The sequence below is a fragment of the Trachemys scripta genome, chromosome 4, assembly GCF_013100865.1.
Source record: "Trachemys scripta elegans isolate TJP31775 chromosome 4, CAS_Tse_1.0, whole genome shotgun sequence".
Lineage (NCBI taxonomy): Eukaryota > Metazoa > Chordata > Testudines > Emydidae > Trachemys > Trachemys scripta.
In genome coordinates, this window is record NC_048301.1 from 84,232,259 (window position 1) to 84,247,205 (window position 14,947).

The 14,947-nt window shown below is 39.3% G+C and overlaps 1 protein-coding gene across 1 annotated transcript in view; it reads left to right on the top strand.

The window, feature by feature from the left end:
* NAV2 (neuron navigator 2) overlaps positions 1-14,508 on the top strand; it is a gene marked incomplete in the record, with an annotated part of 642,501 nt that extends 627,993 nt beyond the window's left edge. Inside the window, 11 exon segments of the mRNA XM_034769789.1 lie at positions 771-930; positions 1,414-1,514; positions 2,951-3,046; positions 3,461-3,629; positions 5,893-6,128; positions 7,153-7,307; positions 7,834-7,905; positions 8,082-8,278; positions 8,723-8,841; positions 12,670-12,873; positions 14,099-14,508. Of these exon segments, the coding sequence (XP_034625680.1) occupies positions 771-930; positions 1,414-1,514; positions 2,951-3,046; positions 3,461-3,629; positions 5,893-6,128; positions 7,153-7,307; positions 7,834-7,905; positions 8,082-8,278; positions 8,723-8,841; positions 12,670-12,873; positions 14,099-14,224 (1,635 nt within the window).
* Between the last annotated feature and the right edge of the window lie 439 nt (positions 14,509-14,947).

Below are 14,947 nucleotides of genomic sequence, written 5' to 3' on the forward strand. Positions count from 1 at the left end.
GGTCGGTACAAGGGGAAATGGGAACATGTACACAACCCTGACATGGTGAGGAGGATGTGGGACCCCTGGAAATGGAGGGAGGAGTAGGGGGAGGACTCCTAGAACTGGGGGTCACACAGCCCCTGGTATAGGGGAGATTGGGGAACCCTGAAATCAGAGATAGGAAAAATGGGAGAGACACAGACTCCCTGGTCTGGGAGAGACTGCGGGATCCTGGTATGGTAGAGGGGTGAATGCACACAAAGCCCCCAGCATGTGGGAGAATGTCAATAGAGCAAAAGGGGATACAAGAACCTCTGGCAGGAAGGGGAGATTGAAGAACCATGGTACAGGTGTAAGGGGGAATTGGGACACACGCTGAGCCTCTGCCTTTGAAAAGAGAGAATGGGGAACCCAGAAAGGAGAGGAGGGGAAGTGGAGCGGTGCACATAACCCCTGGCAGGGAGAGAGATTTCAGGGAATCCCAGGAATATTCCTCCCAGGGATAGGAGGATGGCACACAAGGAGCTTGTGGGATGGAATGGAGGAACACAAGGAGCCCCTGGTGTGTGCGTGTGTGTACACTTGGCCTACAGTCACTACAAAGTGCATGCCCCTTAGACTTCTTAGTATGCAGGTTTTTCAAAGGGATTTTGAAAAGTGCATCTTATTAAACATCTGGGGTTTATTCTTTAGATACTTTAGTTAGTTTCTTGAAATGTATACTTGCAGCCACTCATAAATGAATTGAGGTAATATGTGCCTCTTGTCTGCTGACTTTTCTTTTCAAGAGCGAGATTGAGAAGTTAAAAGCAGAAAATGACCGGTTGAAGTCTGAAAACCATGGCAGCTGTAGCAGGGCTCAGTCTCAGGTTTCCATTTCATCCTCGCCAAGACAGTCCATGGGTCTCTCTCAGCACAGCCTGAACCTCACAGAGTCTACCAGCCTCGGTGAGCATACTGTGAAAGGCAATGGGCAAGTTTTATCCTGTAGTTGGAATGTTCACTTTAGTTAGCCATGAGAAACAAAAGAATAAGGTTTATTAATGGCTCTGGTGTGGATATGTGTCAGCCACTGGGATAAACCCTTCTATTAGAATGTTGTCATATTCTGCTACACCCTAAAACCTAGCTTTCCAATTATGACCTCAGCTACACAGAATCATGTTCAGAGACATTTAATTGTGTACATTTGTGAACATTATATTTTGTAGGAAGGAAAATATGGGGTAACTGATGGTAATTTTCTGTGACTTTCCCTTTTTGAGAATCGTAATCAGATTTGGGAGGGATGTCACTAACAATATTCTCACGTTATGCCTCTATGCACGTGAGACCTAAGTGGTGTTCTGTCACAGTGTAACAAAAATATTGGTGTAATGCTCTTCATTGCTGTCATTGTAAAACTAAGAGACTGATGTTTGCCATTCACAGACATGCTATTAGATGACCCTGGTGATGGCTGTGCCCGGAAGGAAGGAGGCAGGCATGTTAAAATAGTTGTTAACTTTCAGGATGAAATTAAATGGAAGGAGGTGAGTTGTGTTCTATATTAGGCCTCTATACCCTCTCCTCAGCTTTGAAATGTAAGTGGGTTGGGCGGGGCTTGATCCTGAACTCCTCTCTTTACTGCTTGGAAGCTGTTTTGCATTTATTTATTTTTTGCAAATATTTTAAAATTCTTTTAGCAGTTCTCCAGTTCTCATACTAATTTAGCATTCAAATCATTCTGTTGAGATAGGCAGTAAGAAGAGTGGCCTGCCTCACAGCAAAACTAATGGATCCAGTCTGAGGAGACCCAAAGTTTGTCATTCCAGCCCAAATTGTCTACATTTAAATCAGGGTCACATTTTGAAACTGTTCCAGGCTTAAACACCCCTATCCCCTGACCTCCAAACACACCTGGTTAATTCTAAACAGATTAAACAACAAACACGTTTCAAGTCTTGTGCATTGCAGTCCTCTTAATAAACGTGTAGTGCATGTGTAAATCTGCTAAATTGCATTTACAGAGCACCAATCAAACCAAATCATTGAGTAGCTGTTCCTTAATAAACACCTATTTGAGCAATCGTTTGTGTCACTCACACATGCATGTATTAAATAGGGTGACATAAGATAAATCAAATAATTGGAGATGCAACTGAGTCAACAGATCTGCTTTCCATTAAATGCCAAATGTACTTGAATAAATTCTGTGGGGAAATTAATTCACCAAGGATGCACCCATGTATAAGCAAATTAACTATAAAAATGATTTGTTTAATTCGATTTGACTAGACCTGTGTTCGTGATCAGAAAAGTAATTAAATAAAAATGGTATCTTATTACACTGATGTGTCTTGGAGTCGTATCTGTTATTTTTAATGACAACAACTATTTTTTCTTCTGTTAGCAGTGCAGATCCCATACAGTTGTTGCAAAACAAGTTGGTTTCTGTTCTTTCTGTTCTCCCTTAGACAATCATGAACAAAATTGTCAGCTAAATTCTCATAGTATAATCTTTATTGCCAACAGATACAAAGAATCTAACTTGATTTTCAGATCCCTGGTGGAGTTTTCAGAAATGGGAAGGGGAAGACTTTTTTTACTTGTAAATTGAGCATATTAGATCTGGAAGTTATTGAGAAAATAAATATGGTACCACAAGCTCAGTTTCTGATTATAATGGCTATAATTTTCTTCTTCTTGCTAAGCTCTACTTCCTGATATTTAAAACTTCTGGTGGATTGAATTTTAAGTGCCTTTTATATTAATAACCATTATTTTAATTGTGCATTTAACATTGCAAAGACTATTCAGTAGAATAGGGAGGATTTTGGTATGGTTTTCAAAATTTACCTTATGTTGTTATAAAGTAGAGACCAACTGTGGTAGAAACAAACCAGGATTTTAAACAAATCATTTACTTTGGACAGTCTCACATCATTAGCTTTCTTTTCATTTTAATTAATATGTTTGTATATATTAGGATTCCAGGCCCCGCCTCTTCCTCATTGGCTGCATTGGAGTCAGTGGCAAGACAAAATGGGATGTACTGGATGGGGTTGTTAGACGGTTATTTAAGGTAAAGAGTGACAATTTACTGTGTATTTGAATCTTCCCACTCAGTAATAAATGTTTTCATAGTTAACAGTATATCTAACTACAATATCTTGTGGCCCTCCATGGAGACTTGGATTTGCATATTGGTCTGAATGCAAGCTTGGTGCCAGGGAGCACTGAATTCTAATCTTGGCTCAGACAGACATGCTGTGTGACTTTGGGCAATTCAGTTAACCTCTTTCTACCTCAACTTCCTTGTTTGTAAAGTAGAGATAACAGTTACCATCCTACTTCAGAGGGATGCTGTGAGGACTAATTAGATAATGTTTGTATAGCACTTTGAAAATGCAAAGCACTACCTAAGTGTTGTGTGGTGGTGTTGTGACATAGAACCTTCAGGGCAAGTAGATTTTAGAAGTTTATTTTTTCACCCCAGGAATATATCATTCATGTGGATCCAGTGAGTCAGCTAGGATTGAATTCAGACAGTGTTTTGGGATACAACATTGGGGAAATCAAACGCACAAATAGTGCCGAGACTCCTGAACTGCTGCCCTGTGGCTATCTGGTTGGCGAAAACAATACCATCTCAGTTACTATCAAAGGTAATTATACTTGATCCATCCATTGTAGATCTCAGTAATTATATCTGATAATGCCCATGGTTTTAGGAAGCTCAGAGAATCGGAGAAGTTTTATTACATTTCTTTTTTCCTGTCTCTCACTTTAACCCACCTGTACCTTACTTCTTCAGTGACATTTGTTAATTTAAGCATTAGACTCTGAAGAGTTTTAGGACATTGGGCCTGTACCCAAATTCAGTATCACTGTATCTTCTTAGTCCTGTAATAGTAGTAATAACAATTGCACTTGCAGCAGATTTCATCCTGGATTCGGAATGCACCTTGGTCTAGACTCTGATACCCTTACTCCTATTGATTAGCACCTTTCTCCACCAGGGCCCATCGACTTCAGTAAAGGTCCCTCATTAGGTCACAGGTAGAACCAAGAAAAGGTCCCAGGATTCATGGTTTGAACTCTGCTGCGTCTGTTCTTTCCTTCCTTCTTTCTTTAATTGGCTGAGGGGGGGAGGAGGGGAATCTTCTATATTTCTTTTGGTGACTCATTCTGTCCCCTCCCTCTCTTCAGATCTGTGCCATAATCAACTTCCTTCCAGCTGAGGTGAACCGTATGGGAGTCCCTTTATTGGCTGACAGTGCTGCTCATTTAATCAACCAGAGGTGCTGTTAAGCAACAGAAAATGTTCTCTTCCTACCACATAAAGGACTGAACAGGCTTGCTGTCATGAAAAAGAGGGACCCAGGAATGGAATCAATTTCTCTTTCATGGCCCTACACAGCAGTAGTACCATTAAGTTACCACCACAGCCTCGCCTGTGTAATTTAGTGCTGGTGTGCAAAGTATGCTTGAACATAGTACTGTTTGAAACAGTACTTTGTTAAAGTGCACCAGCAGAATCTACATGGGCCAATGAATATGCAACACATTAGTGCACTTGAGAAATCACATGCCTGTGAAGCATATCATCCCACAGAATAGACAAGCCCTTAATGTTAATATTAGCTGTAAAGTAGGAAAAACCTAATCACAAAAGTACTGAAACATTTCATTTTATTCAGGTTTATCCAAGAACCAAGACATTCTTCTAAAAGCCCCACAGTACAATTTGAATGAAAATGTTGCTTGAAAACTTGTCATACTAAATAAGCTATATATTCAGCTTGTAATAGCTTTACTTGTTCTTTGTAGACTCATTTATGATATACTTACATTTTTATTTTAAAAATTCTATTTTAATCAATTTGTGGAAAGCCACTAATTCATTTATACCTTCCAGATATAGAGCTGTGCATACAAATGTTTGATCTTGTAAGTAATCAGTCAGGTGCTAACAATTCTCTCAGCCATTGATGTGCTAACATTCCCTTCCTTCAGTTTATTTTTAAGCTTTGTGTGCTTGCCCTGAGCCAGTTCTGCCTAAAGTGACTGCTGACATTGCACAAATGCTCCTCTATGGAAATTGTTATGCCTGAAGCTGTGTCTATCATAATACACAGAAGGAGTTTAATTTCAAATGGTTTGGATGTTTGGTGAAGGCAGGGGGACTTGATGATAGATAGGTTTGTTTTGCAGAGCAAAAATAAATGGCTAAATTCTGGGTAAATGTATCTCTTTCTGTGACTGTACTTGACAATGAAATGGCCTGTGAATAGATTTGTCTACAATAGAACTGGAAGCCAGGCTATACCCAGCAGTTCTTGATAGACAAAATAAACTTTCACTGCTCCATGGTGGAGGAAATCTAAAGAATGATGATGACTCATAGGCATATAGTTTATCCAGAAATTATATCTATGACCATTTGTCCAGGGCAGGACTTAGGAAGCATAGGCTGTGTTGGCTAGTCTGGGAGCTAGAGAGCCAGGAGAGGTCCCAGTAAAGACACTTTGCATTCAATATAACTAACTGATTCATGACTCTTCTCTACCATGAGAAATGCTATAGTGTAGAAAGGAGTCTTCATCTGGGGTAGGGAAGGTTCTGCTTATGATTGGTGTGGGTGGAGTCTGCAACTTCTGAGTGAAGCTTTTGGGTTGTTTCCTGGTATAACTGGCCACAGGGTCACACACAATCAGATTTTCTATTTTAAATCAGTGCTTTCTTTTACCCTTTAGCTCTAATTTAGTCTAAACTTGGCAGTTGAAATGCATACATTTTTCTCAATGGGAACTGATATTTTTGCTACTCAGAGAAAAGTTTAAAAATCCTTTTTAAAAAAAAAACAAAACTTTTAGCAACTTTAGCAAGGTATGGATCCCCTGAATGATGATGATTTTCTAAATGCAGGTATCTGTGAGAACAGTTTGGACTGTCTGGTGTTTGAGTCACTGATTCCAAAGCCTATACTTCAGCGATATGTCTCTCTCTTAATGGAACATAGACGGATTATCTTGTCTGGGCCAAGTGGCACTGGTAAAACGTACCTAGCAAATCGTCTTTCTGAGTTTATGGTACTTAGAGAGGGCAGAGAGCTGGCTGATGGAGTTATTGCAACCTTCAACGTGGATCATAAGTCCAGTAAGGTGAGGAAATGGAAGGTATCTTTATAGAAACACTGCTACTATGTGCCAGAAATGAGGAATTCAGCTGTTAAATTTTAAGTAAATATCAGTAAGCTACTGTGATGTAAAACCATTGAGAGAGCTATTGGGTGCTTTGAAGAAAAAAAAGGTAACAGTATAATGCCCCTCTACATTGTATTAACATAAAAGCTAGAGTGGCTATGTGCCTACAAATAATAGCAGCAGTATTTTTCTGTGTATACCTCTGGTAAGATTTGTAGGTAAGAAAACAATGCTGTCCTGCCAAGCTATGTATGTGATGGCCTCATGTGGAATAGAGAGTTCTTTGGAGCAAAGTGCTGGAAAGTGTGGTCACTAGCAACTGATATAATTTGGGCCATCCTGTTTAATGCACACTTTATAGAAGATGAGAGCAATCTCACCCAAATGTTCAGCGGTGGCACTGAACTCATCCTTCTTTCATGGCATTGTCCAAGCCATCTAACTTCTGCCTCCGCAAATGAGCATCATGGCCGGGCTCATTCTCTGTGCTGTAGTTAGTAACACAATGGCAAGAATGTGATCAAACATGGCAAGCACGGGCAGCTGAGGTGCACTGCTCCTTCTGTAACTTTCTCACCTGCTTACCCAGTATACGGAGATATGAATAAGTGCTTAAAGCATCTCAGCGCTCTGTGTAGCGTTGCCAGAACAGTGTAGCGCAAGCTGCTTTAGCAAAAAGGCAGACGGCCCCTGGGAATCCCCAAATAGGCTTCCCAAACAGAACTCCTGGTACATCTTTGAGTCTGTAACACTCGAAAGTATTCGGATTAAAACAAAAATTAAAAGTAGAAGTCATATGATTATTCCACTTGGAACAATCTGACCTCTTGTGACTAAAGCAAAGCAGGCTATGTTATATTCTTTATCAGGAGCATTTCTAGAACTGAATCCAACAGTCAAATAGCAAATCGTTTTTCTCTGTTAACTGGGTTTCCAAGGAATAAGATGAAAACCAGCTTTCTCTTCTACATATACTTTGCAGGAACTGCGTCAATACTTGTCCAACCTTGCTGACCAATGTAATAGCGAAAATAATGCTGTGGATATGCCTCTTGTCATCATTCTGGACAATTTGCATCATGTTAGCTCCCTAGGAGAGATCTTCAATGGGCTTCTGAACTGCAAGTACCATAAATGGTAATGGGATATTAGACCCACACTTCAAACCCTAAAACAGATCCTTCCACATAGCCAGACTTATACCCCGGTCAATAAAATACATTCTAGACAACATGTATCAGATTATTTTTGATACTATGATCTGAGACAGCTAGAACTGATTCTGTCAGCAGAGTCTAGTTGCATAGAACTGTTAAAAAAATTATATATGTGTGTGTATCTATGTAATAAAAATGTAGTAAAGTATTTGGGTAAATTGTATTCATCACACACAATAGCCCTTGAATATTAAGAACCCAGTTTCAGTGACAGCCTCTATTTTGAGGTGTTAGTTTTGCACCCACAATTCATTGCAGGCACAAAAATGTGAGTGTAATTATTTATACCTGCAGATAAACTGCACTGGCAGACTAGGGGCTGGAGTAAACCTAGCTGAATATTAAGGTTGTAAAGGTCTTAATTTGAAAGTTACTTATTAAATGTGTTTGAATTATTGCCTAGAAATGAGTTTACAAATACTGATTTATTCAATGTTTTCTCATAGTCCTTACATTATTGGCACAATGAACCAGGCCACATCCTCAACACCTAATCTTCAACTACACCACAATTTCAGGTACTGTATGTAAATTGCCAAATTACCTGATGGTTATGGTTCTACTGCTTAGCTGAGAATATAAAGAGAATATCAGCTAGATAGGATGAACAAAACCCACTCAGGACCTAACCTGTCATTTTACTACTCTATAGAATAACAGGTAAATCTCTGACACTTCTCTTCTTCTGCTTTAGATGGGTGCTATGTGCTAACCACACTGAGCCAGTCAAGGGCTTTCTTGGTCGTTTCCTGAGACGAAAACTAATTGAAACAGAAATCAGTGGTAGGATGAGAAATGCAGAACTGGTTAAAATCATTGACTGGATTCCCAAGGTCTGGCAGCATCTCAACAAGTTCTTGGAGGCTCACAGTTCCTCTGATGTTACTATTGGTGAGAACTGAGAATTCGCATTCTAGCACCAAAGCATTCTCTGACATTACTGAGAGGATATATTCCAGTTCCTCATACTCCACTGGAATTAAATAGCCATTGCGGGGAAATGATTTATAAAAGCCACATTTTTAGACTGACCATGCTATCAAGCAAAACTGTACCAAGGGTTCATAATAAATAGATTGTAGACATAAAGGAGTTTTTTAAATTCTGTTTGTGAACTCTGTAATTGATTCCTTCTTGAATGCAATACAGTATCGAGGTAATTCATAAAAAATTCATAATTTCAAATTATCTCAAAAAGAGCAGGTGCTGACATTTGTACATTTCTTCTCACCACTTAAGTTAGTCTCCAAAGAACTTAGAGTTGGTGTTTGATATTGCTTTTGAATTAACTGCTGCAAACCATGTTAATGATGAGACTTTAATTTCCCCTTCCAGGTCCACGACTCTTTCTCTCTTGTCCAATAGACGTGGATGGTTCTAGGGTCTGGTTTACTGACTTGTGGAACTACTCTATTATCCCATATCTTTTGGAGGCAGTCAGAGAAGGACTACAGGTGAGGAAGTCAAATGTGAACCCTGAATAGGGTTTCTGTCTAAATAGCAAGGAGATACTGGATGCAATAGAACCACATTAATACTTTCCTCTAGAAGCTACCTGAGATTTAGGGTAAAATTTTCAAAAATGATTTAGGCATTAGGAGCCTAAATCCCTTTTGAGTTTCAACGAGAATTAGGCTTCTGAGTGCCCTAAACCATTTTTAAAAATGGAATTTAGGCTTTTAAGTTTTTTAAGCTCTTTTGAAAATGTTACCCCACATCAAAAATGCCATACTTGAAAGCATCCATTTACAGTATTATCCCTAATTTTCCTTCTTAAAACTAAATGTGAATTTGCGGTATGTTTACAATGGCCAATGAACTCACAACCTTTAGCTATCTGTCAGCAGAGAAACTAAGCAGCATGGGGAGAGATTTATTGAATGAGTGTTAGGATCGTTCTCACAGGCACTTTGTCTATTTTTTTCTCAGTCCAGGTGATGAAATATTGATTGAATTTCTTTGCAGTGCCTCCGGGGTCTGTAAATAAACCTTCATTAATTCAAATTTTAGCAGAGTTATTGAACTGCCTGCACTTAGCATTTGATTAAAAAATCAGGTTCTCCAACAGTTTTAGAAAGCTGGGATAGTACTGGCACTTTTACCTTTTATGGGAGCCAGCATATCTTTGGCTAGAGCAGGGGGTTTGGAGTCAGGAGTCAAGAATTAATGGAAACATTTGTCTTTTTCAATACCCAGGAGCCTTATGTAGAGTTTACAAATCACTCCACCACTTAGCAGCTTAGCAGCTGTGATGAATGCTCCATACGTTGGGGAAACAGATTTAAATAGTAGACCCAGTTTACCACAACTTACATTGAAACCTAACTAAATGATTATGAAGAATATTTTCTTTTTGAGAAGGGAAAGATGGATTTAAGACTGACTGGCCCCACCTACTGGACAACTGTGCCAACTCATTTGATCACTTGGGCATAATTTCAGAATGGAATAAATGCTAACATTTAAAGCAATTAATCATTGCATAATTTCTTAATCTGTACTTCGTTGCCATATATATAAAAATCTATATTTATATACACCACCATTGCACATAAACTTTAAACTCCTTGGTGGCTCCAGTGGAATAAGCCACTTGGCTCATATAATTTGATGGGATCAGAATCTTCCAAGAAGGAATTAGTCTGTTTGCTATATATGTATCTTTGTAACAAAGTCTCCTCTTATATGACATTGCTGTGGAGTTTTTCTTTCTGTATGTATTCAGGGCACCATTCTGCCACCCTTACTCAGACTGAGTAGTGCCTTACTTCATTTTTGTGATGTGTCCTCAGTCTGCAGGATCAGTAACAGAACTGGACCTTTGGCTATTAATCTTCCTGATCTAATTCAGTATCACAAACATGAGCAAAAATTTGAGAAAACATTTCTCAGATGATGATGTTCCCTTTAAGTACATTAATCTCAGTAGCACATTTGTTTCATTGGAAGATCATTTTAATCGTGCTGTTTCTTCCGCATAGCTAATAGCATTCAAACACTATTGTCTTGGTGCATATTTGGTGCTGACACTCCCCATCACCATCCAGGAGAACTAGATTTGATTCTCTAACGAGGCCACTGGTTGGGACCATTCTTTTTGGATTGTTCTGGAGACAGCATTCTGGATTAGGAGGGGAGTAGTTGTCTATTGCTCCCAGTGCCATCGACAGTAATAGCCAATATAAGAAATAGCACTGATAGGCTTCAGAGTTTGCCCTGACGAGCCCTACTTGGCCAATAAGGATAGCAGCCTCAATGATAGATGAGTGGAAGTTGGAGGAAACTGAGCTGTTCTTGAGCTCTGAAAGAGTTGTCAAATCCCTTTATCCCCACCACTTCTGCTAAAGGAAAAGTACTTCCTCTTTATAGGAGCTGTTTAGTCACTGAACAGCTTTCGTGACCGTTATGAAGTGGCTGTCTCATTCAGATATTTTTAAATCTTTAGTTTCCAAAATTGTCAGAGGAGTCTGTTTGTCCAGAAATGAATGGAAAATCTGTGGTCTTGATTTTTCTCCTCACTTATCCCAGTGTAAATCGGGAGTAACTGCACTGAAGGTAGTGTGTGGAACTGGTGTATTAATCTCTCTGTCTCTTTCCTCATTTATTCCTCTCCAGTTCCACCTATTAGTGCTTAATATATGGGGTTGTCAATCATTGCTACTTTTCAGACTATGATATGAAAATCAACAAATTAATCTCAAAATGATATTTTATTTTATTTATGTCTTGGTTGATTGTGAGGAAGTCTGTTCAAGACTGTAATTATTTTCTGTAAAAATGCATCTAAAAACTCAGTGTTGGGTGGGGATAGATTCTGAGAGACAGAATGCTGACTGCGGGTGAGGAGCCAGGACTTCAGGAATTTGGCTTCAATTGAGCTTTCTAAGAGCGTAAGGGAGGATGGGTTCATGGCTAAATATCCTTTTTGTGGCTGGCTTTTGCATTCTGTATTGTAAACATTCTTGGGTTGAGGCTTTGTTCAGATGTCTGGAGAATAATCTAAAATGAGAACATTGGGATTAATTTGGGAGAATCTCACAGCTCAGTTGCTTTTCAGCTTTCTAACATACCAACATCAACCATTTCCGTGTGTCGAAACACATTTGCCTTCATCATAAAAAGTGTTCTTAATGTCAATAAAGGGATTTGGGGTGAGGGTTAGCACTGAGTTATACCCCGTGGATTAAAGGCATTCAGATGTTCTCATAATACAACCATGACCTCCTACTGTGTCTTATTGCTTCACTCATCACTGTACACCGTAAAGGGGAGTCTGAATCCTTTGAGCTCAAGTAACAAAGAGCAGCTACTGAAATCCAGTTCCTGAAGGGCAGTCACCCTATAGCAGAAGTGAAAACTTGAAGATCTCTTTTCATTTGGTGTCTGCTTTTGCAACCCATGTGGCTCAATAGTGAGTTTTCATCTAATGAAAACTAAGTGATCTGAATAGATCAAAGAGCGTTTATTTAAAAATAAAACAAATGATCTAGCTCAGCAGCACTGGCTGTGTTTTCCTGACCATTAAGTTCAAATCAAAACACCTTTCTGGAGGTGTGTGTGTTTCAAGGCTGATCATACGGAGCCAGATTCTGCTGGCACTCTCACTAGTGTGAGCACAGAGAAAGTCCAAAAGTCCAATGGCTTCAAAAAGTGTTTCCTTGGCATTCATCCCCATAGTTTCTGATTAAAAGCATCGAGCAGCTATATGTTCTATCAACCTACTGCAACTTCTTGGTGACTTTGAAAGCAAATATTTGGTATTCTACTGCAGACAGGATGTGTACACTAGTGACTTGTATTTTGTTTATTTAGTCCAAAAGAAATAGGAACAGAGAGGTGGTGCACTCAACTTCTGAAGCAATGTTGTTTGTTCTCAGGTTCTCTTTCTCTCCAGTTGGTGGCAGATTAAGAGGGTTTGTGATCTCAAAGGAAATGCTTAGCCTCCTCTGAGTCAGTTACCATTACATAGCTAGAACTTCACAGTCAGAGTAATAAGGATGAAAGTCACACCCTGTTTGACCAGCCTTGAAGTGGGCAGTAGCCCACGAAAGCTTATGTTCTAATAAATTTGTTAGTCTCTAAGGTGCCACGAGTACTCCTGTTCTTTTTGCGGATACAGACTAACACGGCTGCTACTCTGAAACCTTTCATTCAGAGTGTTTTCCACACTGGGAGAACCATGACACAAGAGTTCACTTTGATCAGACAAGCATGGACTAAAGTAGTAGTTCCCATTATATTACAGACCTATGTTAAGAGATGCATTTGCTCTTGTTTTCTAGTTGTATGGTAGGAGAGCTCCCTGGGAGGATCCAGCCAAATGGGTAATGGACACGTATCCCTGGGCAGCCACCCCACAGCACCACGAGTGGCCTCCGTTGCTGCAACTGCGGCCTGAAGATGTTGGATTTGATGGGTACTCAATGCCTCGGGAAGGTTCAACTAGCAAACAAGTCCCCCTGAGTGACGCTGAAGGAGATCCTTTGGTGAGTTCTCTCATCGAAAGCTCCAGAGCTAATTAGGATATACTGTACTTTCTAGGGGGAAAAAACAAATAGGAATGAAAGAGTAAGTGACAAGCTAAGAGTGTTAAATGTTTTAGAATTACAAGGAAATATGTCTTGCCACAGAGTACAGTCAGCCTGTGGAATGCACTGCCACAGGAGACCAGTGTGTCAGGTGTAATTCTGCCAGATACAATGAAGGAGAATACTCAGTTCTCCTAGTTGTGAGAGTGTAGCTAAAATGACTATAAGAATATGAAGGAAACTTCGTCCACCTCATGTAAAGCTTTGCACAATAAACTAGATGCCTTTTGCGTATTTCTGGTGTTTGTGTGTATATATAAAGTATGCAAATACATGATTTAATAGAACTCATTAGTATAATGTCATGAAAATTCTTGACCTAACCTGCCCGGCCAATATCACAGGATAGCCGTGTCACTATGATATTGAGCGATTTTTCTTGTTCAGGCTTACATAATTGGTGTCTAATTTATTAATCAGCAAGTAGCATGCAAGTGTATGGAAACCAAGATTTTAAACATTGTACACAATATATACAATAGTTTAAGCTTTGGATTTGCTTGCTAATGCACATTTTAATATGAGCCTGATGTAACACTAGTTCATGCAGCTTTCTTCCTGGTGAAAACAGTTATTGCAATAATTGCTTGTTACTCTTAAACTATTGTTCGGAATCATGTACATCTCCAAAATAAGTTGGGTATATTGAAGAATCACCTTACATTTCCACTATGTTATGCACACATTCACAGAGATGTTATTATCCGTTGTCTAATTTAATAGATCTCTTTTTCTGACCTGTTTCTAGAAATACAGAATTCTAGTTAATATATATTAACTGGTTAGTGCAAGTGGCTGGGAATAAGGAGCTGTGGAATCTTTATAGCTCTTCCACTGACTCTGTGTGTGACCTAGAGCAAGTCATTTAACCGCTCTGCATTTCAGTTTCAGTCTCTCATAGGAGGGGTGTAATAACAACTGCCTATCTCACGGAGTGCTGTGAGAATTGCTTTACATTTGGTATCCAGTTTGAGAGTCTCAGAAAGAAATATCCCAATTTTCCCCTCTCTCTTGCACTGGTTTCACATGAGTGATGTGAGTGCAAATATGACTGTTATATAGTATTAAGATTCTTTCGTCTCAGCAGACGAATAACCCTTAACCCTTTTCCGCGCTTTCTTAGATGAACATGCTAATGAGACTGCAAGAGGCAGCCAACTATTCGAGCCCCCAGAGTTATGACAGCGACTCCAACAGCAACAGCCATCATGATGACATCCTTGACTCATCCTTGGAGTCGACGTTGTGATCTTCAGCAGACAGAAAACAGGCGGTTTCCCACTGTCCCTCTCCTACTTTACAAGAATCTTTATCACAAACTAATGAAGATAACTTGTTACTGGACTGGGCAGATGTCTCAGTATTAGAGCTGCAAGAACAAGACACTTTATTTGAGTCAGTCTTGAATGTGGGTGCAGGTAACCCAAACAACTTTTGTACTGTTTTTCTTTTTACAATTATAAGAACTGCACTATGTCTTTGTTTTGTTCTGTTTAGTTACTGTAAGCCCTCATGCCTAAGATACTGAAGACATTTAAAAAAAACAAAACACTTCACAGCTATGAAACAAACAGCATTGTGCCATGTACTGTCCAGAAGGAGAGGGGAGGGATGTTTATTGCCTATGTTGCTTCTGACCAAACACATTTGGGTGAGGGCTGGATTTCTACGAATCAGTTTTGCAGACTAACCTCAGCTGCGGATAGTTCTGGTGCTATAATATGTCGCTTGCCTTGATAATAATGGTCCATAAAAGGCAAAGCTGCAAGACAGGGAAATTTAAAATAAATATTAAAATAAAAAAAAGCTGCTCTCCTTGCCAGTCTGAGACCTTGGCTTGCTTTCCTCTATTTCACCATGTGTTTATAGAGATTTACAGATATATAAATAGAAATATATGTACAGTCTAAACAAATCAGGTTTTTTTCAAACACTGTGTAAACAACCATCCTACAGAATTTTAAAGACCAAG